General features: G+C 39.5%; 3 protein-coding genes across 4 annotated transcripts; all 3 read right to left on the bottom strand.

Moving 5' to 3' along the window:
- Positions 1-33: 33 nt before the first annotated feature.
- Positions 34-13,893, bottom strand: zdhhc5b (zinc finger DHHC-type palmitoyltransferase 5b). Of its 2 annotated transcripts, none has more exons than XM_041796861.1 (12): positions 13,779-13,893; positions 9,702-11,162; positions 9,127-9,248; positions 8,801-8,958; positions 7,970-8,142; positions 7,730-7,832; positions 7,518-7,609; positions 6,730-6,862; positions 3,533-3,641; positions 3,302-3,408; positions 1,551-2,485; positions 34-1,066 (listed from the first exon to the last, which is right to left on the bottom strand). In XM_041796861.1, exons 2-12 carry the CDS (start codon positions 9,848-9,850, stop codon positions 961-963), a joined length of 2,187 nt encoding a protein of 728 aa, XP_041652795.1. In that variant the 5' UTR covers positions 9,851-11,162; positions 13,779-13,893; the 3' UTR covers positions 34-960. The 2 variants fall into 2 exon arrangements, with proteins under 2 accessions (XP_041652795.1, XP_041652796.1); XM_041796862.1 differs by lacking the exon at positions 13,779-13,893 and adding an exon at positions 13,600-13,639.
- A 1,178-nt stretch (positions 13,894-15,071) lies between these two features.
- Positions 15,072-18,915, bottom strand: clp1 (cleavage factor polyribonucleotide kinase subunit 1). Its single transcript, XM_041798282.1, has 6 exons — positions 18,476-18,915; positions 17,125-17,399; positions 16,860-16,967; positions 16,646-16,765; positions 16,143-16,280; positions 15,072-16,008 (listed from the first exon to the last, which is right to left on the bottom strand). The coding sequence occupies exons 2-6, from the start codon at positions 17,395-17,397 to the stop codon at positions 15,322-15,324; spliced, it is 1,326 nt and encodes a 441-aa protein (XP_041654216.1). The 5' UTR covers positions 17,398-17,399; positions 18,476-18,915; the 3' UTR covers positions 15,072-15,321.
- Positions 18,916-18,969: 54 nt separating this feature from the next.
- selenoh (selenoprotein H) lies at positions 18,970-23,441 on the bottom strand. The gene is made up of 5 exons (XM_041798283.1): positions 23,300-23,441; positions 22,801-22,927; positions 21,184-21,326; positions 20,361-20,480; positions 18,970-19,241 (listed from the first exon to the last, which is right to left on the bottom strand). Exons 1-4 carry the CDS (start codon positions 23,313-23,315, stop codon positions 20,374-20,376), a joined length of 393 nt encoding a protein of 130 aa, XP_041654217.1. The 5' UTR covers positions 23,316-23,441; the 3' UTR covers positions 18,970-19,241; positions 20,361-20,373.
- Between the last annotated feature and the right edge of the window lie 478 nt (positions 23,442-23,919).

Raw genomic sequence — 23,919 nt, 5'->3', positions numbered from 1 at the left:
CAAATAGATTTTGCATAATGTCTCTAGCTTTAGCATTACAAGCGTACATTCCACAAAGATGTTTGTGCTGAAATCTCGATTCAGAAATTTCTTTGTGGCTTTCAAAAAGTGAAGCTCAATTATTTGCCACTTAAGCTGTCCACTAAGGGATCATCTTTCTCTTTGGACGATGTCAACTCCAACAAGAGCTCACAAGTGGCTGATGCAGCCATTTAATATAAACAGGCAACTGATTTGAAATCGCTTTCATGAATAATTACACACAGTACATCTGCCACCCTCATCAATAGTCATAATCTTCAATACCTGACAATTTGACCCAATAATAATCTGCAAGATTTCATACATTTATATAAAACAATACTTAAAAAAGATTTTATAAAACTAAAACGATACTGTGTTTAAAGGTCGGACTCTCCTCTTAATGATTCTTATGGATAAACAGCTCATGTGGTCCGTTCAGACAGTGAAGAAGAAAACCTTTCAATTGGTCAACAGTCCTGAATCCACCCTCTAAATCTCTACATCAAATGGATAAAGGCCATCTTTTCCTTAACCGTGTCAAACACAGCGGTCAACACTCTGTGTGCTATGTACCAAAGTAAAACAGCAAATCATTGGATAGCGTGTTCTATTGACATTTCTGTACCCAGGGATGATAGTCCCATCAGTCTATGGCTCACAAAGTGGCTAAATGGAGACAAATTGATCCTTTGAAAAATAAACCGTAGTCCCCTCATTCTCTTAGTACAGATCTGAAAGGCTAACACAAAAGAGAGGCCAGTGGCATTACAAAGACAATGAGTACCACACGGGCCTGCTCCCATAGTCTGTGGCAGGGGAAAAGAGTCGCTCCTCTGGGTCCTGCAGTCATGAATAATATCCAGCTCAGCTTAGTCGAAGTAGTCCAGAGACTTTTTCTCCCACTTCTCGGGATCGACCATGAAGGATGTCTGTCACTCAAACCGATATCTCGTAAGTGGTCCCTCCAACACCTGTCACCTTCTTCACCCCGCCCCCTGGTTTGGATGCAGTGTGATTGGCCAAGACTGGGCGAGAGGTGGATCTGATTGGACAGCCATCAGAAAGGGAAGGGGAAGAGTGGGGATGGAGGGAGTCAGGAATGAAGACAGAAGATAAATGGAAGCAGAGGTGAGTGGTTCTACTTCACAAGACAAATACAAGCACAAACATAAAAATATTTCACTACCAATGATGTTGTAAGGCATTTGGTTACTATACTGTTTCAGTTGAAAGAGGACAGAGGAAGGAAGCAGCATGGTTAGACATGCTTTCAACAGGCTAATCTCATACTAGCATGCTGCAACACTAATGCACACATTTTAACAACTACACCAATACATCTCCCATACACATATCCAGTTGTTACACACTAAACAAGCATGAGTGTTAACTGTTAAGGAGGAAAAGGAAGACTCACACAGATCAAGGAGGAGGGCTGACACAAACCAGGAAGGAAGAAGAAGAGGATTATGAGGGAAAGGAGGAAAGTAGCAGGCTGATGGATCGGCAGACGGATCACTACTCACTGTGGAGCCTGTTGCCCTCCCCCGGCTCCTCCCCCACCCAGCACAGTGCCTCCTCCTGCTATCCGAGGCTTGTGCTGAGGCCCCACCTCCCCTGTGTAAGAATAGGACTTGCCAAGGGAGAGCCCGCGGGGTGGTGGGGAGACAGGGGGCTCTAGTGAGCGAGCCCCAGGGGAAGAGGATGAGGAGGAAGGGTTTCGAGGGGCTCGGGAAGAGGGGTCGTGGTTTTGATGGAGCAGGTGCTGGCATTCAGGATGCCCCGAGGAGGAGGGAGGGGGTGGGCTGACCGCACGCAGGTAGGCCCTGTGGGGGGAGGAGAAAGTGGCAGAGCCCTGGAGAAGCTGCCCCTCCCTCTGCTGGGCAATCTGAGCTGAGAGGAAGGGCGACGTGTAGCCCTGCAGCGGGCTACTGGGTGACACCATCTCAGGCTGGCCTGTTATAGTCGTTGTGGGAAACAGAGCTCGAGGCTTCTGTGGCGACAGCTCATGGGCGGCCGACTCAAACTCTGGGCTCTCGGAAGGTGTCAGTAGGCTGTCATAGGACAAGCTGCCATTCCGAGGCGTCTGGTTGGCCAGGCTTTTGTAGCTGGTGTCTGTTGTGCCCTCTGATTGGAGCGTGGCCAAGGGGTTATGTGCCGTGTGCGCTGAGCGCAGACTGGAGGAGCGAGAGCCGCCAGTGGACAGAACCAGAGAGGATGGGTAGGAGGTGTAGGAGCGCCCAGTCAGGGAGTGACCAGACATGCCCCCTGACATCCCACCAGCAGTCCCGCCAGGGCCTCCGGGGCCCTCACCCCTATCCCCTCCCCCTCTGCGCACCCCTACACCTCCTCCCACTACTGTGGCTCCATCCAGGCTGCTCGGCTCCGAGCGGTAGCTGGGCTGACGACTGGACTGAAGAATGGAGGGAGACGGAGAGTCGAGACTCTCCCCACGGATCATCTGAGGAGAGGAGAGAGGAGGAGAAACAGACCAAAGGCAGAGAATAGGAGGAACAGTGTGATGAAAATGAAGGGGGGAAAAGAGATGAAAACACCATGTTACCTCAGGAATGGATAACATCGAACAAAAAAACTGTTTGTCTACAGATAGCAACAAAAAACAAAAGTGGTGGGGAGAAAGTGGATGCTTGACCGGTGCTCTACTCCATCATCACACTACTGGTTTGGAAACATTGACTGGCTTAACAAGCACTGACACTGCATGTCAAAGACTGTGTGTCAACATATACATGGAATACATATACATACAGTACAGGAACTACACAATCCAGTCAATGCAGTCTCAGGGGAAAGGATAGAGCCACTCAGACACACAGAGACATTCAAAGGGATACACACACTCACACCCACACACAGGTGACACTAGCTGAGACTTACTGATTGACCGATGGCCACTGAATGATCAATTCAAAGTAAACACAAAAAAGAGGGGCATGGTATTAACCACAAAGTTGATTAGAAGGGGCAGGATACTTTAGACCATCAATAGCAGTCATCTGTGGAGTATTGATTTTTCTGATCTCTTAAGTCCTTTCTAGGCAACAATCTTTTTGGGTTTTACAAACTCTCAAACAGGCTTGAAATGATATAATCAACATAGGGGCATTTAAAAGACCAGAGATTTACATGTGTCTATGGTTCCAGTCAGGATATTTCCCTTTGTTATAATTGTTTATTTACTTGTACAGCATTTCAATAATAGATAAAGATTAAATCCAGTGCTTTCAGGTCCAAGCAAGAGTGAATCAACATGTACCTTGTTTGGGTGTGCAAGGGCAGAGTGGTTTCTTCCAGGGCTGTTGTAAGGTGGTCGATATTTAAACATTGACGGTGTAGGAGGAGCTTCAGTCAGCAAGCTGCTCTCTAGAAGAAAATAAAGGGACATTAGGAAGAGGTGAGTCTTTGATTTATTAGAAATCCAAATGTTCTGCAGGGTGGAGCCCAGAGAAAAACATTTAACGTTTGTGCACGTTTATGTGTGTCTCACCCTCCGTGTCAGCACGAGGCAAGCCAGGATAGCGAAGCTCCGGCTTTGGAGGAGGTGGAGGCTCTGCATCAGCTGACTGGCTCTCCATCTGATCTAGACTGCTCTTGGACTGGAAAATACACCGGTCAAAGAGAATCAAAAGAAGAGAGAAGAGAGCTCTATCAAAAGCCCAATCAGGGAAATGAAATGATAAAACTGCATGTCATAGATCTAACTTGTTGTGGTACATAGTTCTGTTTAATACACCACTTTTAAGGTTTACAGCTTCTGTAAACCATCATTTTTTATGATGTACTGAAACTACAAGTACCAGCTTTTTGGTTCAAAAATGTGTGACAGGGATTTTCCAACAATTGAGCAATACTCCTTTACCACTTGCTATCATAGACCAATGTTAATATAACAAGTTTCATCAGATTTGCAAAATGACATTTAGATCAGTGGCTCTCAATTGGTGGGTCAGGACCCAAAAGTTGATCGCGGAGCAGTTTTCAGTGGTTCACAGATTCATCCTAGAGTCTTTAGGTGCTTTTGTTCCACTGTTAACATTTTTGCCAACAGAAGGGAAATAAAACTTACTGTGCAGATTTTTTTCTCTTGAACTAGTCAAGAATTTTCACTGTGCATTTACTCAAACCCGTGGAAGTATTCCCCTACCATTTCTGAAAGATACTTTTGGTCATTTTCTCAAAAAGGTAGGAGGTTTTAAAAAAGTTTTCTTTGGACATTTTCCCTCAAACTTTTAAAACTCTTTTCTGGGACTTTTCCTCTAAAACTAAGAAAATTTCTCAAGGAACAAGAGATTCTCAAGACTTTTCCCAGAAACTTATTGCAAACGTTTCCAGTAATATTTCTGCAATTTTTAACGGAAATGTCAGGGGATTTGGGGGAATTTTTCTTCAAAGAGTTTGGATTTTATCTGGGAACTTTAGAAAAATCTATGATATTTAACTAGAAATTTTTATTATTGTATTATTTTTCATATTTTCCTCAGTATTTATTCTGTCCAGTTTCTATCCAGGGTCCAAACAGTGCCATGTTTTATTAAATAAATTTGATTTGTTGATAAATATGACCAAAAATGTGGCCACGATTTGTCATTATGGAACCTGTGGTGGGTCCCAAGGCTGGACCAGTTAAGATTCACTGTTTTAGACATACCAGGTGTATCTGTAAGTCCAGTTTGAACTGGACCCAGCCTCACACTATTATAAGCACTCAAACCAGCCTGACCAGTTTGCTTATCGAACATGTTTTGGCAGGTAGCTTACAGGGATGCACAACAAGAATCATCATTATTATCACTGCAACAAGAATACCAATGATAATAAACAACAGCTGAGTAAAAGCTCTGAAGTCTGATGTGATCAGATTGGTTAAACAGGACCAATCACAGTTATTATTACCTATCATCCTGCACTTCACCCTCTTATAATTCCTCTAGAGTTGTCACAGTCCCAGAATTTTGAGTTTTGATACAATACCAGATAAAATCAAGCAATACTGATAACTCTTTTGATAGCACAGCAAAAAAAACGATCCCCAGATATACTGGGGAACTTACCTTAATATTTTGTTATATCCAAAGGGTATATAAGAAAGGTTCACTAAACAGTAAACACAAACCGAAAAATTGACATGTTCTTAATAGTAATAAAAGGTCAAATAAATTAGATTTCCCGACAATATAGGTTCCTATGAATTATCATTTATAAATCAGAGGTAGTGTGTGCAATGATTCTGCTATCTTTATTTTTCATTTTTGTCATATTTACGTCATTTTATGACTGCAAGTCAAAATGTCAAGAAAACACTTTTAGGGACCAGGAGACATCACTGTCTGTCTGTGCTTTCTATCAATCTTTAACAGATACTAATGTTCACGCCTGCATCTTTAAGACATGCTTAAGAGGCTCAATAAAAGTATCTGGCATCTGGGGAAATAACCACTTAGCAAGAGTAGATGCTGCAGGCAGAAAGAGGCATGTCTCCAGCATCAGTCAAACAAAATCCTGAATCTTCCTTCATGTATGTTCATGGTTTCAGTGTATTTCAACCTTCTTTAGAGCATAACCACTGTGAAACAATCAGGAAATAACATTTTCTGTCTCTGCATCACTGTTCTGTTTTAGCGACAGGACCTGGCACTAGCTCGCATTTAATCATCTGTGCTGTCTCTCTCCACTCACAGCATCTCTGGGCTGAAATACGAATCTATATCTATTTTCTCTATTAAACTACAGTACATTCAGTTTCAAACTTTAAAAAATAATATATATTGGATCATTTAAAGCACATGCTATGAAAAAGTATCAAAATATTGACAATTTTAACAACCATAATCTCCCCAAGCTAAATCAAAAATTGACTTAGCTAAAACATGATTTCTAATCTTAATTCTTTTAATACAACGCTGGGGTTCAACTCTAAACCAACCCTTGATACTCTCTAACACAGCAATCTTTTACAGGACTTAATCTTATCACTTGTATTATATCAGCCTGGCAGCAAATTTACAAGGTCCCATATTGTATGATTTTGTTTCTAAATTCAAGGCTGTTCAGCAAGTTTAAATCCAAATATAAAAAAAGACAAATTGTTTGAGTTTTCCTAATATGTAGATCAGGAATATGTTAATATTTATATAATAATTAATATCATATTTCAAAGAGATATATCGCCTATTATTTGCAAATAATTACACCAAAGACAAAAGGAGCCACAAAGCCTGTGTAGAGCTGGTTGCATTTTCCAATGACTCCTAAATGTTCAAAGTGTAAACATAGAAAAGATAAAGATTTCTAAAAATATTCTTCATCTCAACTATAAATTAATTACTGAATGTATTCATTTGTAACTCTGACCTTTAATACACAAGTTTTAAAACTATGCACCCATGTAAAAAATTTAGTTACACAATTTTTATGTTAAAACATAAAAGAAGCGTACAGCAAAGGTTAGAAAAACACAAAGTACTGTTCGGAGATACCATAAAAAAAAGGTGTCTTTTGGGGCCAAGAGTGGTTACTTGGGGATGTGAGATCATCACATATTATAAACTGCTTATAATTGTTCATTAAACAGAAGTCTAAAGAAACACTCTTGCGAAAAAAAATGCGTAATAATGCATTGTAATGTCTTTGGTAAAGGCTTTTTTTTTTTGTTGTTGTGCGTTTCCTTGAGTTGTGATCACTTACCCTGGTACTGTGTCTGTCATTCTGGATCCCGTTGTCCAGGACCTTGGCTTCAAGCTGTGCCTCAGTGAGAGGTGGTCGAAGAAATGGTGGCTGTACTTCCACTGCCTGGTGGCTCCGCCATCGGCCTATGTATCTGTGATAGTGGCATGTGCACACACTCAAATTTAACAAATATACAGTGCTTAACAAATTTACTAGACCACCACCCAAAGTAAGGTTTATGCCACAGCTGCCCTAAATTAACAGCACTGATAAAAACTGGTAAAACCAAAATCATTTATTATGTTTCTGCAATGGTTAATACACCAATATGTCGAAGCTCTTTAACACAAATGATATTTTTAATGCTAAAATAGAATTATTATTGTTATCCGTGAATTTTCAAATTTACTGATTTACAAAAAAAATAGTGAAGCGCATTATTATTTCTTGATTAATATGTCAAATTATAGTTGTTTACTTGCATTCTTAACCAGAAAAAAATAGTTTTAGTTGTTGAATGTTATGCTTGATTCATTTCTGACTTCTCAGAGAAGCCCAGTGAGTTGGTTCAAATTTGGGTATAAAAGATTAATTCAGTTTGAAATTCCTCATTCCTGTTCAAAATGGTAAAACGTGGAGAGCTCACTGAAAATGAAAGAGTCTGCATTAAAGTACTTCATGATGCTGGATGGTCTCTGAGACAGGTGGGCTAATTAATTTGTTAAGCACTGTATATAAACGTTTCTATTAACTTAACAGATTACAAAACAAAAAGGACTGTAGATAAGAGAAGGATAAAGGCTGACCTTGGGGCCTGGGAGCTACAGAGCACATGTGAAATATTCCTCAAGCAGCCATTGGTGAAAGGGTTTACGCCTCCCCGGAACTTCCCTGTCACCTACAGAAAAAGGTCAGAGGAGAGAAAAAATTTCAGCTCACAGGAACATAAAATTAGGAATAAAAGATACAGAACAGAAAAATCAGACAAAGTATACACTCAACATGCTCTCATACGTACCTGTTCATTTGTGGTCCTACCACGGGCCACTAACACTATGTGGAACCCAGTCAGGCCAGCAACTGGGACAAAAAATAGACCAGCCACACACATTACAGCCATACTGGCAGGAGAGGGTCAAGGAGGTTACAACAAAACCAGAAAAAGGAAAGTTAAATTTAAAAAAATCTGACGTAAATTTGTGAAATGGGATAACAGAATCCCCTTGCTTTCTGCTGTAGAGATCCAGGTGAAGGATACGTTACAGCAGCATGTGGCGTGTCCAGCTGCTGGCGGTGGTGCAGGACATAAACAAGGCCAAAGCCAAACACGTTCACAATGTGGGTTGTGAGAGAGATCAGGAAGAGGAAGAAATAGCGATAATTCCTCCGGCCAATGCAGTTGTTCACCCATGGACAGTGATGGTCAAAATCCTGAGAGGACAAGGCAAAACCACAAAAATGACAAATGATTACCCCTCTAATGCTCAACTATGGAAATCTGAAAACAGACTTATTTTCAGGCTTAAGGCTGGCCACACACTAGACGATTTTAAAATCTTCAACTATTTTATTAAGTGGAAACATAAGGACAAATTCAAACAATTTTTCATCTTAAAATCCTCTGAGCACACACACACTAGACAACTCAGCCAGACTGCCAGTGACCTCACATGATCATTTGACTTCAGAAGAATAACAAAAATGTATGTCTATCGATGCCACCGGCTTGCTGTCCCGACATGTGTTAATGAAGATGCAGCTAAAGTCTTGCCTCAAATTGGGCTAAAGATCCTGTAGTTTGTAGCCAGCATTAGTGCTATTAAGCCTGTGAGACAGTAATTTTTAAACTGAGGTTTTAATTACAGCAACACTGAGAATGTGTTGTAAAAGTTAGCCAGACATGTAATAAATTTGTGAAAAGTAGGACAAAAAAACCCCCCAAACAAACACATAACAATGAACCCTAAAAATAACTCACTACTCTAACTCACTATATTTCCCAAAATCAATCTCTTTCACACTTGAAAAATAATTTAGAATCATAATACAGAAAGCCTGTCAAACTGTGTCTGTCTGTGCCCCTGTTTACCTCCACACAGTTGTCACAGACGGAGCAGTGGGAGCAGCGTGGCGGTCGGTAGAAGCGGCAGGTTGAGCACCACTTCATGCGCACCTGGATGCCTTTTATCTCCACTGTCTTATAGAGAGGAGCACGGAAATCATCCTCTTTATCCTCATCTTCCTCCGCTAAAAATAACAAACACACAAAAAGAGATCCAAAAACATCATAATCTGATCATATGCTCATCCTGCATCTTCTTGGGTTCTACTTTATGAAATGATTAAGTTAGGTGTTATTCGTGTATTGTATCTGGAGCAAACACTTGCTGAATAACATTGCTGATGTGTGTTTACCTCGGGGGAAGACTCCAGGGTCCATGAAGGTGGCCATGCAGAAGTTGGCAAGGGTGAAGAGGAAGATCACAGCGATGTAAATGGGAATGACAGAGGAGAAATACTCTGACAACCATGGGCACCTGCACAAATGCAAAGGAAAAAGACAGAATCAAAGAAAGGGCTCACCACATCATTGTTAAACCACTTCTACTTAAATCAGATGTGTTTTCTTGGTTTACACTAGACACAAAAGCCAGTGAGTATATTATTTTCATTCAGGTTTAAATTACGGTAGCTGGAAAAAGTCAGCAAGTAAACAACTCTGACATCTAAAATGAAGCTGGTCAGCCCACAGGTGTGCAAAAATGAACTGTGACTTTAAGAGAAGAGCTAAAGTTTGCTCAGTAAACTTAATAAATAAAGGTAAAGAAACAAAAAGCAGGATGTCTGAATAAGGCATAATAAACACAGGATGTTTACACATGAAGTTTGCACACAGGTATGTTTAAGAAACATTAATAGCAGTGCAATAGCAAAACTGTGTAGATACATGTAGTCAATGTTTGAATTTTGTATCTGAAAATGGTTCTTACGTGAAGCAGAAGAAAAGGGTGGTGGATCCAACAAGGAACGTGGTGGCCGCAGACACAGGGACATATCGACTGGGCCGAAACGGACGGGGAGGAGCAGAAGCAGGGCCACCTACTCCTCCCCCAACTCCCCCACCACTGAAGCCTGGCATCAGAGACAGCGAGAGAGGGGAGGAAGACAGAGGGAGAGAGGTAGATATCTACTGTCTACCCACTACTATGGGTGTTCTACAAGCCAAAATGGCGAGTAGGCCGTCTGTTAGGAGGGGCCATGACTGCAGACTGGAAAGAAAACCAACACTATGCAAAGCAGACACTCAGCAGCAACATGAGGGATTCTCTGTGTACAGTCACTAAATGTCTCACGGCACTGGTGAAATCACTCCAAATAGAGGATTACTTCCTAATTCAGCGATATACAGCTCTTCTTGCATTTGTACTCTTTGTTGTAAATAATCAATTTGTGTGCATATCCTTAATAGAGGTTTATAAAAGCAAAACTATACAAGAGCAATGTGATACAAAAATATGTGTAGATAATTCATAAATATTTTTGTATGGCTTATTGTAACCGTTTTTGGTGGAAGAATATAAATAAATCTAATCTTCAGTTGCTTACTGGCACCAGTGCAGCCTTTACAAAGCTGTCAATGTACACAAAAGCACAGACACTCACACACACCACAACAGGAGCAAGTTAGGTTTGTCTCCAGTCTTAAAGTCAAGTGTTTACATTAATGCTCATTGCCGTGCTTGAATTCTGATTTTTATCACTCAGAAATAATATATATAAGGAAAAGAGAAGAAAATGAAAGAGGTAGTGGGTGGAAAGACAGCAGGCCCAGAGTAGAAGCACATAAAGGAGAACAGGCAGAGGATTGAGAGGAGCAGCTGCTGATGACTTCTGTGATTGTCCCAAGAGGGCTTATTTAGGCACTGGGTGGGTGGAAGAAACTGAGGATGGTGGCAGGAGGGACAGTTCCAGCGTTTCAAACTAAGTCAGCAGTGGAAAAACGATGAAAACCAAAAAAAAATTACTTTTGAACCAGCTGTAGGGAGCTGCTTAATATCAAACTAAAAACTCCAGTTGAATTTCCTTTTAAAATCTGCTAAAAGAAAAATAAAGTTTTATAATGTCTCTCACAAATAGTTCAGCTAAAAAAAAAGCAGTCTTCTGGATCTTTGGAGACCCCTGCCCTCAGTCTTTGTGAGGATAAAATCAACTCATTCCAAACAAAAGCCCTGTGTATTTCGCCCAAGAGTCGCCACAGTACGCCAGGTGTGGGTGAAGAGACCTATCCCACCTCCAAATTCTCTGTGGACAGACCTCAGTTCCCATTTTGCAGCTCTTGAAAGAAGCCATGTGCAGCAGGGGTATCAAGTAGTCAGATGCATTTTAATTTTTTGTTCAATTTGTCCTCTGGTTCTCTGTCACCCTCGGGTTCTCCGGTGAGTATGGATGCCCTTTAAAAAACAAAACAAAAAAATAATAATTTTACCAAACTGGTTAAATACATAGATAAGTAAAATGTTTCTAAGTGTTACATTAGACAAGAGTACTTGGTTAGTTCAGCAGATCAAACTAGGTCCCAGAAACCTTTTTTTTTAATGCCTCATGTTTCTCTGCCATTTTGATACAAACAAATAAACAAAAACACAAATAAATATCCATGTAGATTCAGTCAATAGCACTGATTCTTTTGGCTTTTCATATACTAAAAAGGTAAACATTTATTTAAAATTTGGCAGTCAATTTTCTTCATATAATTTGACTTATAAAATTAAACTTACATATATTATAAATTCATCGTACATAAAATACTTAAAAATCTATGTAGTTTAATCATGCTGACGACTGCTTACAGGCTTACAGTTCATGAAAAATAAAAAACCCACTGTCTCAAATTTTACAATATTACAAAACAAACAAAAAAACAATAACCTTCTGTGGAGGGTGTCAATAATTATCTACTGGACATCTGTCAGGTCAGCAGTCTCCCCCATGATTGTGGTTGTGTGTACTAAGTCAGAGTGAGAGAACAAAACTCTGGAAACCTTTGCAGGTGTTTTGAGTTAAGAAGCTAATGAGACCTTTTTGTCATGACTGAAATATCCGTCAACTAGTTGTACTTCGACTAGGGGTGGACGGATTATCAGCCTGGCCAATTATTGAGGCAAATATTTGGCCAGTTTTTGGTGTCTGCATTTTGTTTTATCAATAATTGATAAAAAAAAGTGTATTATTCAAAGGATGCACTGCTTTGGCTCTGCTGCCAAGTGCACCTCCCCTGTGGGGCTATTTAATACTAAACAGTTTCAACTAATGTCCTGTAAAGGACACAATCTAACTGGCTAAGTGTCAAGAGTGCTAACCAATCAACAGTTAAGCCTCAGTCCCATCTATGCAGTATGCATATGACATCACTTCCAGTTCTACTGCTTCTAATTTGTTCCTCTATGTTTCTCATACTGGTATATATTGGGCTAAATTGTTCATTTTTCCTCATTTTTTGCTCATGCAATGTTATTTTTCCCATTTTAAGTACTTTTTGTAATAATAATATTAATAATATGGCCTCATGCACCACTAATAATGGGTACTGGAATCAGCACTGAAACACCAATATCATTCAACTCCTATTTACCACAATATGCTAATATTTTAAGCTACTGTCTTATTCATAAACTGGTAAGCTACATTCATCAAGATTAAAGCAACACAAGTCTTGAAACATTCCAAGCTGTGTGTGTGACTAATCTGAAGTATATGTAAGTGTAATTTCATAAATAATATTACAGAAAAAAATGAACTAATTGTTTGAGATGCCTGACAGCCAGAAGACACAGACCTTAACTTATAATTGCTTATAAAGAACTATCTAAAATGATGCCTTCAAGAAAATGTCCTCAGTGTATTTTAGTGGTAAACCTTGTTTTCATCAAGTCTTCTTCCTTGTTTAGATCTAGGAGGGTATCTGAAAAAACAGCTGTTTTGCTCAGATTTCACAACAACCTGATTGACCAACCAACTTTATTGTGCTAAAAGAAGGTAATGTGAATTTTCAGTATTACTCATAGAGGGAGTTGCTCAACAGCCTGTTATACAGTCAGCTGCCACCTCTATGCCCTCAGGTGGTCAAGCGAAACACCACCCACTACTGGAAATTCAAAACACGATGAAGACAACGATCTGATCTGAAGGATCAGGGTGGACGCCTTTGATACACAGACACGCACGCACTCTGAAGAGACAGATGTCCCTCATCTCCAAATGAAAAAGCTAGTCCGTGCGGTGTGAACACATGAAAACAGATCCTGAGTATCAGCGTCGTAACTTGATAGTTTGGACACACCCCTCCTCTCAACAATCATCATCACTAACAAATACAAAGCTGTGGTCGAAGTAGAGTGTCAGTGTGCTTGTTGTTAATCATCTCATCTGCCCCACAACAAATCCCCCTGACTATAATGGCTGTTAATCCTAAAATCTCCGTGTCCAGCCTGACTGTCATGTCCCCGCAACAATCTTCAGCTAGCAAGCTGTATCTTTGTGAGGCCGATTAAACAACATTTTAATCATATTCATGATGAGCACTGGTACACTAACACTCAGTAGATGATCTCTAGCGCTGCTTTATAGAATTCAATGTAATATTATGTTATGTTAAATCATTTGGTGAAAAAGCGAGGCGTTAAAGCACAGGCCAGGGAACAGCTAGGATTCAGTCAAGACAACTAACGTACCACTAAATGCTCACACAATAATGAACCATGTAAACAGACAGTTTTACATTTTCACTAAGCAGCACACACTGGCATGTTTGGTGTCGATACAGTAACGTCCAATATACTAAAAACGTATTTAAACCTATCACACACTTAGTAGTCGGTTAGCTCTTACCTAGCTCCGAAAGTTTTTTGCGACACTGCTCAGTCCTTTACCACAGCTAAGTGAGTTAGCTAACGTTACCTGGCTAGCATGGAAGCTTTACACTCAAGGAGTGGCTTTCATTTAGATACCTTAACCTCTGTTCCGCTAAAAAGTCACCACAGCGAACAGGCTCAGCAACCAGGCCATACCTTGTATCGAACATGCAAGCTGTCCAGTCTTTAGGGTGTGGGTTGTTACTGTCCTCCTTGAATTAGCCGTTAGCTAACTAGTTAGCTCGCTAGGCCGACATCGGAATCCCGGAACTAGTCCGTTGTCCCTCAGGTGGGGTGAACAGCCAATCAGAGACCAGAATGCCGAGGGGGCGTGGTCATAAGAAAGAACTAGTACACCCTTCTCTAATTCGTGATGAGAAAAAAATTGACCTTTATTCACTTGTTTCTTGATAAAGTTTAAAGACCTCATCTTAAGACAAATATAATCTTGGATTTAAAAAAATGATTCTTTCACATCTGATATTGTGACAAGTAAAGTAATATTTTAAATGTCCGTAATGACTAATCTGATTATTTTACAATACCTTTTGTGAGGGTTTTTTTCTTCTTAAAGTTGTTTCGTTAAATTACGTACTTCGTTACACCAGGATCTTCTTAAGCTAGATGTTTTGGTTTGACACTTTTTTTCTTGACAGTAATCTCTAACAATGAGAAATACTTTGCAACACATAAATAGCTTTACCAATTTGATCCAAAACAAGGTCTCTGACTTTTTCACTATTGATGGTCAAAACAACTTCCTCACTACAGAAACAGCTATGTGGTCACACACAGGCTGCAAGTGCAGGAAAAGGACAAAATGCTACAAATTAAATGGCTGTGCTGTATTTTTCTGTGTACCACTGACTTAATATTTTAATGCATGTTTTAATCTGAGATAGCTGTACTTGAGATAAATTGTTCAGTTGTCTTTGTATTTATAGCAATATTGTTAATGCAACTGCACCTAGACCTGCAGATTTTCTGGTGTGAGCTAGCGAGTGTTTATAGAACAAACAGCAAATAGGTTCATATTGTAGTGGCCCTAAACAAGATGCAATAGTGGTATTGTCAGTAAGAAAATGGTACACATTTAAGTGGCCTTTGCCCCACATCTATGCAGACATAAACACTGAGGGATGAATACATCAGAGAAGGGGTGACATGGTTGAAGATAGTCATAACCCTTTAACCTTTAAATTTGAATGTGTGCTTTAAAAATAAGCTTCAGCCCAGAAAGACAGGGATTTTGTCAAGTTTTACCTGGTCTTGAAATACAGGGACAAAATGCTTTCATTGCCATTCTATTAGAGGAAAATAAGCAAAATATATAATAAAATGTTGTACAGGCCTTAAGCAGGAGAGGAATATATGCAGCCCATTAAAGCTGTGTGCAATAAATGATAAACATAGAGTTTTGTAAATTTAAAAATTTTATTACAAGAGAAAAAAAAGTATTATAAAACACTGTCAAGAATGTAATCCTTAAACCAATTAAGCAACCCTTATAACATACTGTCCAAATTTCTGTACAATGTGTTATCTACAACAGCTTCTTAAATCTTTTTCTCTGTTACTAAAAACCCCAAAATAATAATCAGTTGGAAACCAAATTCAGCATTTCTTGCAAAGTGTCTCTTAACAGAAACTATTACAACATCTTCTTATGTGCCTGAGTTCTCTCAACAGGAGTGTAACTTTATTTCATGTCCATAAAGCGAATGTCCATTATAAGCAGTGTGTGTCTTGGCAATGGTCTCGGAGCTGGGGACAATACTTTCATCACTTGTAGCTGCGTGTCCACAAAAGTCACCACAATAAAACCACACACGGGACTCTCCACTATGTCCTTTTTGGAACCCTCTTCTCCATCCTCCGCACTGCTCACGCTCAGCACATGATATGTGAGGTCTCTTCCTGGTGTCACAGGCACTAGCTTTAGCTGTGTGTCATCCTGAGACATTCCCAGGGGCAGGCAGGAGTCAGGGATGGAAGGTGCCCCAATCTTGTAGATGCGGACGTCTGAGAAACGCACTTCAAAGGAGAAAGGGAAGAAAGACAACCCTCGGAAGCCGTAGAAGTACTCACGGATCTTCTCATCCCTGGCTTCCCGCCGGCACTCCTTGGAGCGCTCCACCACTCCCCCAGACTTGGGTAGGAGCACAACCCTCACAAAATGAGGGAGGTCTCTTTTGAGTTCATTGTAGAGCCTCTCATGGTCCAACACCAGCACCACATCCACCTCAAAGGCAGAGGCACAATGAACCAGAGCCTGGTACCCAGAGCCTTTCACCCAGCCGCATGTGTTGATGATACAGCCTCCAACACTGGCCTTCCTGTTCACCTCACAGCGCTGAGAAAACACCTCAGCAAGGCGTGATGTTAGCTACATATCAAGAGAAAAGAACAGATGAAAGTGGATGACAGATGATGACATAGTCCTGAACCTGTAGTTAAGCTGTAAGACCCTTGGCCTAATGCTGTTTCATTATGAAACTTACACAATGATTCCTTTCTCACCTTATTGTAGAGTTTAATATTGGTCCCAGGAGTAGTGGAGCCAAAGTGATAGACCAAAGGAGCCTGGACTGAGAAACCCTCCTCTACATCTGCCGGACGCTCTATGCAAAGTGCAGACACTGTGCCAGGTATGGAAACCTTAGGGGTCGAAATAACACATATTGTTCCATTTACTATAATTAAAATTAATATGATAATAACAATAATTATTATACTGTCATGGAGCATCTCCTCCTCTTGTGTGCCTTAGGAATTTGTGAAACCATATGTTAAAATTACAACCATACAACTAAATTTACTGTAAAATGTTTTAAAGAGGCTATTTTGGATGAAAATGTATATGGTGTGCCTTTAGACTTTGGCTTGATCTTTGATTTGCCTCGAGTGAAAAGAGGTTGAAAACCACCGATATAGATAATATAAATTCTCAATGAATTAATTCAAGATTTGTGTATTTGTCGAGTCTGGGTCAATGATTATTGTCTAACCCAAATTTACTTTACCCCACTCTGTCCAACATCCAGTTCCACCAGTGTTGGCCTGCGGCCCACCCTAACAGCATAGCTCAACAGCAGCCGGCACACAGTTGACTTTCCCACATCTGTAGGTCCAACCACCATCACCTGGGGGAAGTTGAATTATTCAATGACAATAAATACACAAACATCTGAAAATATTGTTAAGAGAGACCTTTAGAGGTCTTTCTTTCAAACCTACCCTGGGCCCCCTCTCATTGTCTCGTTCTGCTTGTTTTCTCATCTGTTCCAAGGCAGCATGTGTGTTTAAGTAAAGCAGCATGGGAGTATCCTTAGACACGTAAGCCACCTGTGGCATGAGGTAGACACTTGTTATTTGAGCCTCTCATGCATCAAATGTCAAAACAGTCAAATGAGACACCCCTGAGGAGAAAAAGTATAAGGCAAGCTAAATTACAACCATCTGAAAACATTAAAACAGTTTCTATTTTTCTCTTTGTGCTCACCTCTGGCTTCCCATAAAGATTAACACTGCAGCCTTGCCAGGTGAAAACTGCTATCTTAGAACCTGGTCCAAATGTGTACTTCTTGTTGCGGTTCAGTTCTGACCCAAACACCTCAGCCATTCCTGTGATGAGCTCCAGCTCAACTTGCTCTGAAGCTTCCCCAGCCTCCACCTCAAACCGAAGTTCAGTCTCCTTCTCCAGGTCAAATCTGGTGCTGACCTTCCCCGATGCTGGGGCATCTTCACTTGTCTTCTCCACTCCCTCTGTCGCCATGACTGATGAGACAAAAGCACATTATGTTTACCTGGAAATACTGATGCACTGAAAATGAATACAAGCACATAAAGAGACAGGAAACTGCATCATTTGATCCAATGTTTCTAACAAGACCATATTTTATAAAATTCAATTTTGGAATGCTTTACTCTTTATTTTATTAGCTTGACTTTTCAGTAAACATCTCCTTAAAAAACACATTAACATTTTTTTTTGAGTCACAGAGACATAGACTATGCACTTGACCAAAAACTCTGACACCAACAGTATTTTGTTCTTAGACAAAAGTGTCAATTGAATCTTAAGTACTATGCTTTCCTGTCAATGTATTTTTTTTCTGAGAAAACAACAAATACAAGGTCATAACCACGTAGGCCAAATGTCACACAAGCACTTTTCTTAAAGCGAACTAGACAATTACATGTGTACGAAAAAGGCATTAAAAATTACATATGTGTAAAAATGAATAAATAAATAAAAGTGCCCTTTAAAAAAGTAAAAATAACAAAAAATACTTTCTATTTCGACAAAAAAAGATAAATTATCTAGTGGTCAAAGCATCTTTTTGTTAGTGACCCTTAGGGTAAACATTTTTAAAACTGAGAATTAGGCCTGATATGGTCTTCATTTCTTTTCAAATTAACATAAACTTAAGGTACGTAGATGGAGACTTTGTCTTGCTTCGTATCTCGTTGGAGAATATAGATAATTTATTTTCAACACGCCTCTAAAGCGATGTAGAATTTCTCCTCAGATGAGAGAAATCAAACGGGGAGTGGGGTTGTTTTGAATTAACTCTTGAGGTGTTTCCAACAAACATTGGATGAATAACAAAAACTGCAACGTTTAATTTAAATTAACAACGCAGAAAATGCGTTCCTAAAACAAACAGGTTATATTGAAATTTGTCAAAAATACTGAGGAGCACATTGTCATAGATACCAGCTAGCAGGCCATCGCTAACTCAACCGTTTATTAGTAAAGACATTAATATGGGTTACAAACTCTCCGAATGTGAGAAACGGAGGTTTTGTAAAAGACTCTAAATATGTAATTTCCACTATATAGTACTTACAGACTTAATGAACAACGGAAGGTGGAAGGAAATGTTGCCAAAACTGAACAAACCGCTTGCCAGGTCGCAATATGATGACGTAGAGCAAAAGACAACCAATCCACGGCCGCTACAATAAGAGGACAGTTCTACAGTCAATGGGACAGACTCGCACCACTACACGAGGACGTTTGACTCTTTGTTAAAACTAGAACCCGAAAATGTTTATGACCGCAACTAGAAACGAACAGTTTTTATTCAATGAGGTCAAAGGTTCGCTCTCGTTTAATTCCTTTAAATACAGTCCATGCTATGTAGAATGGCAGCAAGACTTATTATACACAATCTACAAATTCATGGTTTCTCGTTACATTTAACTTATTGGTTATGACAAAAATATAGAAAGGTTAAAATAAAATTACTTGAATATATTCGTTGTTTTACTACTATTAACTATGACACGAGTACATGCACACCTATAAAAAAAACATACAACTCTCAATTCAGACAAAGTCTCAAACGCCAAACTCTTTATTTATCAAAAACAGATACATAAGCACAATAAACACTGGAGAAACAGAGGTTTAAAAAACACATCGAAAGAAAACACAATACTGCAGGACTCTGCATGTGAGAAATGTGTTTGCTCAAAGAGACTCCACTAGGTGTCACCAAAGACCAGAGAATAGGTGCTCCAGGAGCTTCAATCATCAGAAAAGGGACTGAGAAACCCGTTGGTCCCTCCTCATCATACTGCTCCCATTGTCCACATCCACTGAACTGTTGGCTGCATGTAAGAAAAAAAAAAAAGAAAAAAAAAAGACTTAAGTTAAAGCTCTCTGAAGTCGAAACAACACCCCGGGTACGAAGCTGAGTCAGTTTAAACGAAGCCTGATTCTTCTACAGACTATGACAGTAAAGCTGACTTAGATTAAAATGATTGTATTAAAGTAATCCAAATATGTGTTGGCCACAAACCTGACTGTTTTTATCACATGACTTGCCTTTAAAAAGTATAAAAATTGCCATTGGCTTTAATCTGATGATTGCAGGATGTCACTGCATCAAACCGCTGACTAACAAGCAGTTCCCTGCTTCCCTCAGCTGGTGACTCATAAAACGCAAGAACATGAGCCAAGTTTAGGTTGTGACACATTGCTCTGGGGGAGCAAATATGAAATATAAGCAAGGAAATACAGACATATATTCAACATCAATACAACGCACAAAACTCAGGATGTTGGTAAACAATAATATTTGACTAAAAATCAAACTCATTTTATGATTAAAGATACTTCAAGGATGCAACAAACAATAAGAATAAGTGTACCTTTTGGGTCATTATGTATAGAGAAAACCTAACAGATCATAGAAGTTTTCATAGTCACACTTAAAACAATGTTCAAAATCCAGGCAGTCAAAAATAATTGTTGTTCATTCCTTTAAGCTTTAACTCCTGATAACCATTTGCCATCTTTTCAAGTCATACTGACAAAGCCTCTGGTATTATGTTTTTCAAGGCTTCTGGTGAAGTTACCTGGAGTTCTAGGTTGTCACTGTCTTCCCTGTGCAACATCTACATTCTGACAACCAGCCTCATAAAAGAATATAATTGAGGGGTAAGACCATGCATGGATTTTTTTTCTGCACTTACAATCATATGTCAGGTCATAAGTCTCTCTTTGAACACATTTTTTTGGCCTTTTTACATGATACCGAACTTTTCAACCAATATCTTTAACAAGCCTTGCTGAACTTAAGCAGTTTTCTTATACAAAATCATTCATTTCATGACTAAACAAAATGTATCATTCAATTTAAATGAACATACTGCACCTACAACTGCACATTATTTTCAATGTGATCTTTACCATTTTTTTGTTTGGGGGTTTATGAAACCACATACCTTCACTGGGTGTCTACTCAGCCTTCAGAGCGTCCTGTAAAGCAGCAACTACAACATCGGGTTGAGGAAACTTCAGTTTACGAGGCGGACCCTTCTTTATTCCAGTCCACAGAGAGATTTCTAAGAAATGAAAATGATGAATAACATCTCAGTTAAGAGAAAGACAGAAACGTAGAATTACAAACATAGAAACAGAAACACAGCATTAAGTCAACACTTAAGAAATAATAAATTCATGCAGTCATATTGCCTATCACAACAAACCATTCACACCCATTTACTCCACGTTCATACACTGATGGCAGAGGTTGCTATGGAGAGTTGGCCATCAGTATTAGCTAATCCCTTCATATGCATCCATACACATTTTTACGCCACCAAAGCAGCTGTGGAAGTAAATTAGGGTTAAGTGTCCTGTTAAGTGGATTGTGTATTTGATGAGGGAAAGCAAAAATTCCGCCTGCTAACATAGCGTTCGCGGTGCAGCTGGTTTAACGGTCCCCCCAGATCTAAAAACAGCTTGCACGACAACTAAAGGAAACAGACCTATTACTAAGACTATAGGAATTATGGCAATGGGCGAATTTGCCAAAATGTTGAAGTATGCCTTTAACAATGACCTTTCTGTAGTGAGAACAAAATGGTGTTACTTTACTGCATAGTCTTAGAACAAAATGATTGAAATCTGGTTAATACTGATGCATATCACATGTGTCTATATTTCTTTGCCATTCTGGTCAACATTCAACAGCTGCTGCCATAAATAAGTTGAAGTCTAAAAGTTAACTAGAGATGTTGCATCTCCTTGTTTTGCACTCCTCACCTTTGCTTCCATCCAGCAGAGAGATCTCAAAGCTGTTCCGGCGAGGTTTCTCTGGGTTGAGAACCACAGTCAGTCCAGGATGGGCAGCCAGGAGGGCAGACTTCACCTCCTCGGCATTACGCCCATACACTCGTCAGCTCTTACTGCCAGACAAACAAAATATCATTCAGATGGGCATCCATTTAGACCAGTGAGGTTACCAATGAGGCATGTGGTAGCATATGATAAAGAAACATAAAATAATGTTCTGAAACCTTCTGAGACAGAGTTCTATACCAGGGGTCATCAACAACATTGTGCAAGGGCAGATTTTGTCCCTACAGATGCTGAAGGAGTCAGACCTTCAAATAAAGTGAAATTAATATTTTCTTTAAGTATGTGTCTACCATGCATTAGATGTATTAATAATGGCTGACAGGTGGAACTCTGTAAAAACAGATCAAACAGTAAGTAAATCCTCATAAAACAAGGGATGCACGATATTATTGGTCTGGTATGGGCAGATATCAAAATTTATGCTGATATTTACATCTGATATTTAGCCTGTGTATTTCAGCATATATCAACTGTAAATTTTGTCCATATATACTTATAAATTAGTGGAATTTGAGGCTGAATCAACAGACCTATGTAAGTGCAGGTCTTTTTCTTTATTTATCCTCATTCTTTAAACTTTAAAATGTTTTTTAAGGACTAAAGTTTGTTTCCTTGCTCATCCTAAAACGTTAAAGTGTGACCAAAAGGACTGAAGTTTCTTGTCCGAAAAGCATATTCAATTATCAGTATCGATATCAGCCAAAACAAATCTGTAAATATCGCCATATCGGCAAAGATCTAATATCATGCAACCCTACATAATACTGTTTCAGTATTATCATTTTTGAGATTGTTTAACAGCTGTAGGGATTAAATGACAAAAGCAACCCTAAAAAACACAACATCTTCAATTTCTTCTTACAGTTTCTGAATTGCATAACCTTTTGGAGCTGACTGGTAAGCTTTGGGCAGCCTGATGCGGCCCTTGGGCTGCCAGCTTATGATCCATAATATATATTAAAGCCATTGCCTAACTAAGAAAGCCCTGAAAACCAATTTTTTTTGTTACAGGGACTGACAGAGGCAGGGTGATATACCACATCAGATGAGAAGAACCTGTTTACATTCCCTAGCCAAGATTTGCAGCAGATAGTACATTAATCATTATTTGAATCATTATGAATGACGCACTTATATTTGATCTCTTTTTTGTGTGAACAGCTACAGAGACTTGGTGGCACTGCAGTATTCAGATCTGTTTTTTGCAGCCTGAAGAGATCACTCAATCTTCCTGATCCTGACATAAACACGGGGAAATTCATATTCAAATGAAAAACAAAGATAACTGTGAAGGAAAAACGTAAAATAGACGTACGGGAATTCTGAATCCAAATTCTAAGCCCAATATGCCCCCAAATCTGATCATGCTGCTTTGAATATCAAAATTAGGGTACTATTTTACCATATTTTGAGCACTACTTTGGGCATCTTAGTAAATCTGTAAAAAGTAATCTTGTAAATAATCAGGAGCTCAAGTACAGTATCTCTATTCTGAAAGTATGCAGTGCAGTGGTGACTAACCAGTGTTCAATGACCACTCTTTGGCCTTCCTGTCCTTTCTCCTCCCCTCCTCTGTCTTTTTTCTCCTCCACTGATGGTTTCTCTTCCTCTGCTTGGACCTCCGCTTTGCGCTTCGTCCCCCGACGTCCTAAAAAACGCCAAGACATGTAACATGCTTTCAAAACACTGACTGTTAAAATCACGGTCACAGCTGACGTTTGATAATTTCATGTAAGGATTACACATTTCGCAGGGGAAACCCTGCTGTGTTGGTGATTTTAATAATTCAGCTGACTGAGTCGTTTTAATCGCCACTAATCCAACTTCAGCCACCGTACTAGCTGTTTACTCTGTGGCAGCCTGCAGTCGACAAAATAAAGCCTACTCAACCCAACATGAGATGACAATCACAGTACAGGGGGGATAAGACCATCACACCTGCAGAACAAATGGAAGACAAATCCTACATGTGTTGTTAAATCAAGATTTGCGTTTTTTGTTACAAAACGCACACACCCACCTGCAGTAGTCGCCATTGCTGTTACTAAAGTTTCGCGCGAATGCCAAGTTCTTCTTCCTCTTCTTCTTCTTCTTCTTCTTGTAGTTTAATGGCGGGTGGCAACCATCCTTGCATTACCGCCACCTACTATGCTGGAGTGTGAACGTGAACCCCTTCCTCTTCCTCTTCTTCTTTTTGTTTTTTGGCGGCAGACCCCTTGTTCAAGGTACAAAATACATTATAAATGACTAAGGAGGTTTGAAGAACAGAAAAAAATAAACAAAAAGTTCTTTACTCTTGACTAATCCAGTTTGTTTTAAAAACTCAAACAAGGCTAGATATACTTTTCTCATCACTTAACATGTTTTTAAGTGTGAACATCTGTACTCCACATCTCCTAAGTTCTTTCTTCAGCTTTCCCCTGCTGGTTTTGTTCCTCTCACAGTTACAGATTGCATGTTCAACACTCTCCTCTTCCACCCCACACTCACACATACCTTTAGCATGTTTTCCAGTTAAATGCAATGTTTTATTTAATCCTACATGTCCAATCTTTAGTCTTCCTATTATTAGATGGCTGTGTTTAGTTTAATCTTAATTTTTAAGCTTTTTTATTCTGAATCTGATTTATTAACTTTTAT

This window comes from Cheilinus undulatus, linkage group 10, assembly GCF_018320785.1.
Source record: "Cheilinus undulatus linkage group 10, ASM1832078v1, whole genome shotgun sequence".
Lineage (NCBI taxonomy): Eukaryota > Metazoa > Chordata > Actinopteri > Labriformes > Labridae > Cheilinus > Cheilinus undulatus.
The sequence above is the reverse complement of the archived record's forward strand: the minus strand, read 5'-3'. Positions and strand labels throughout refer to the sequence as shown.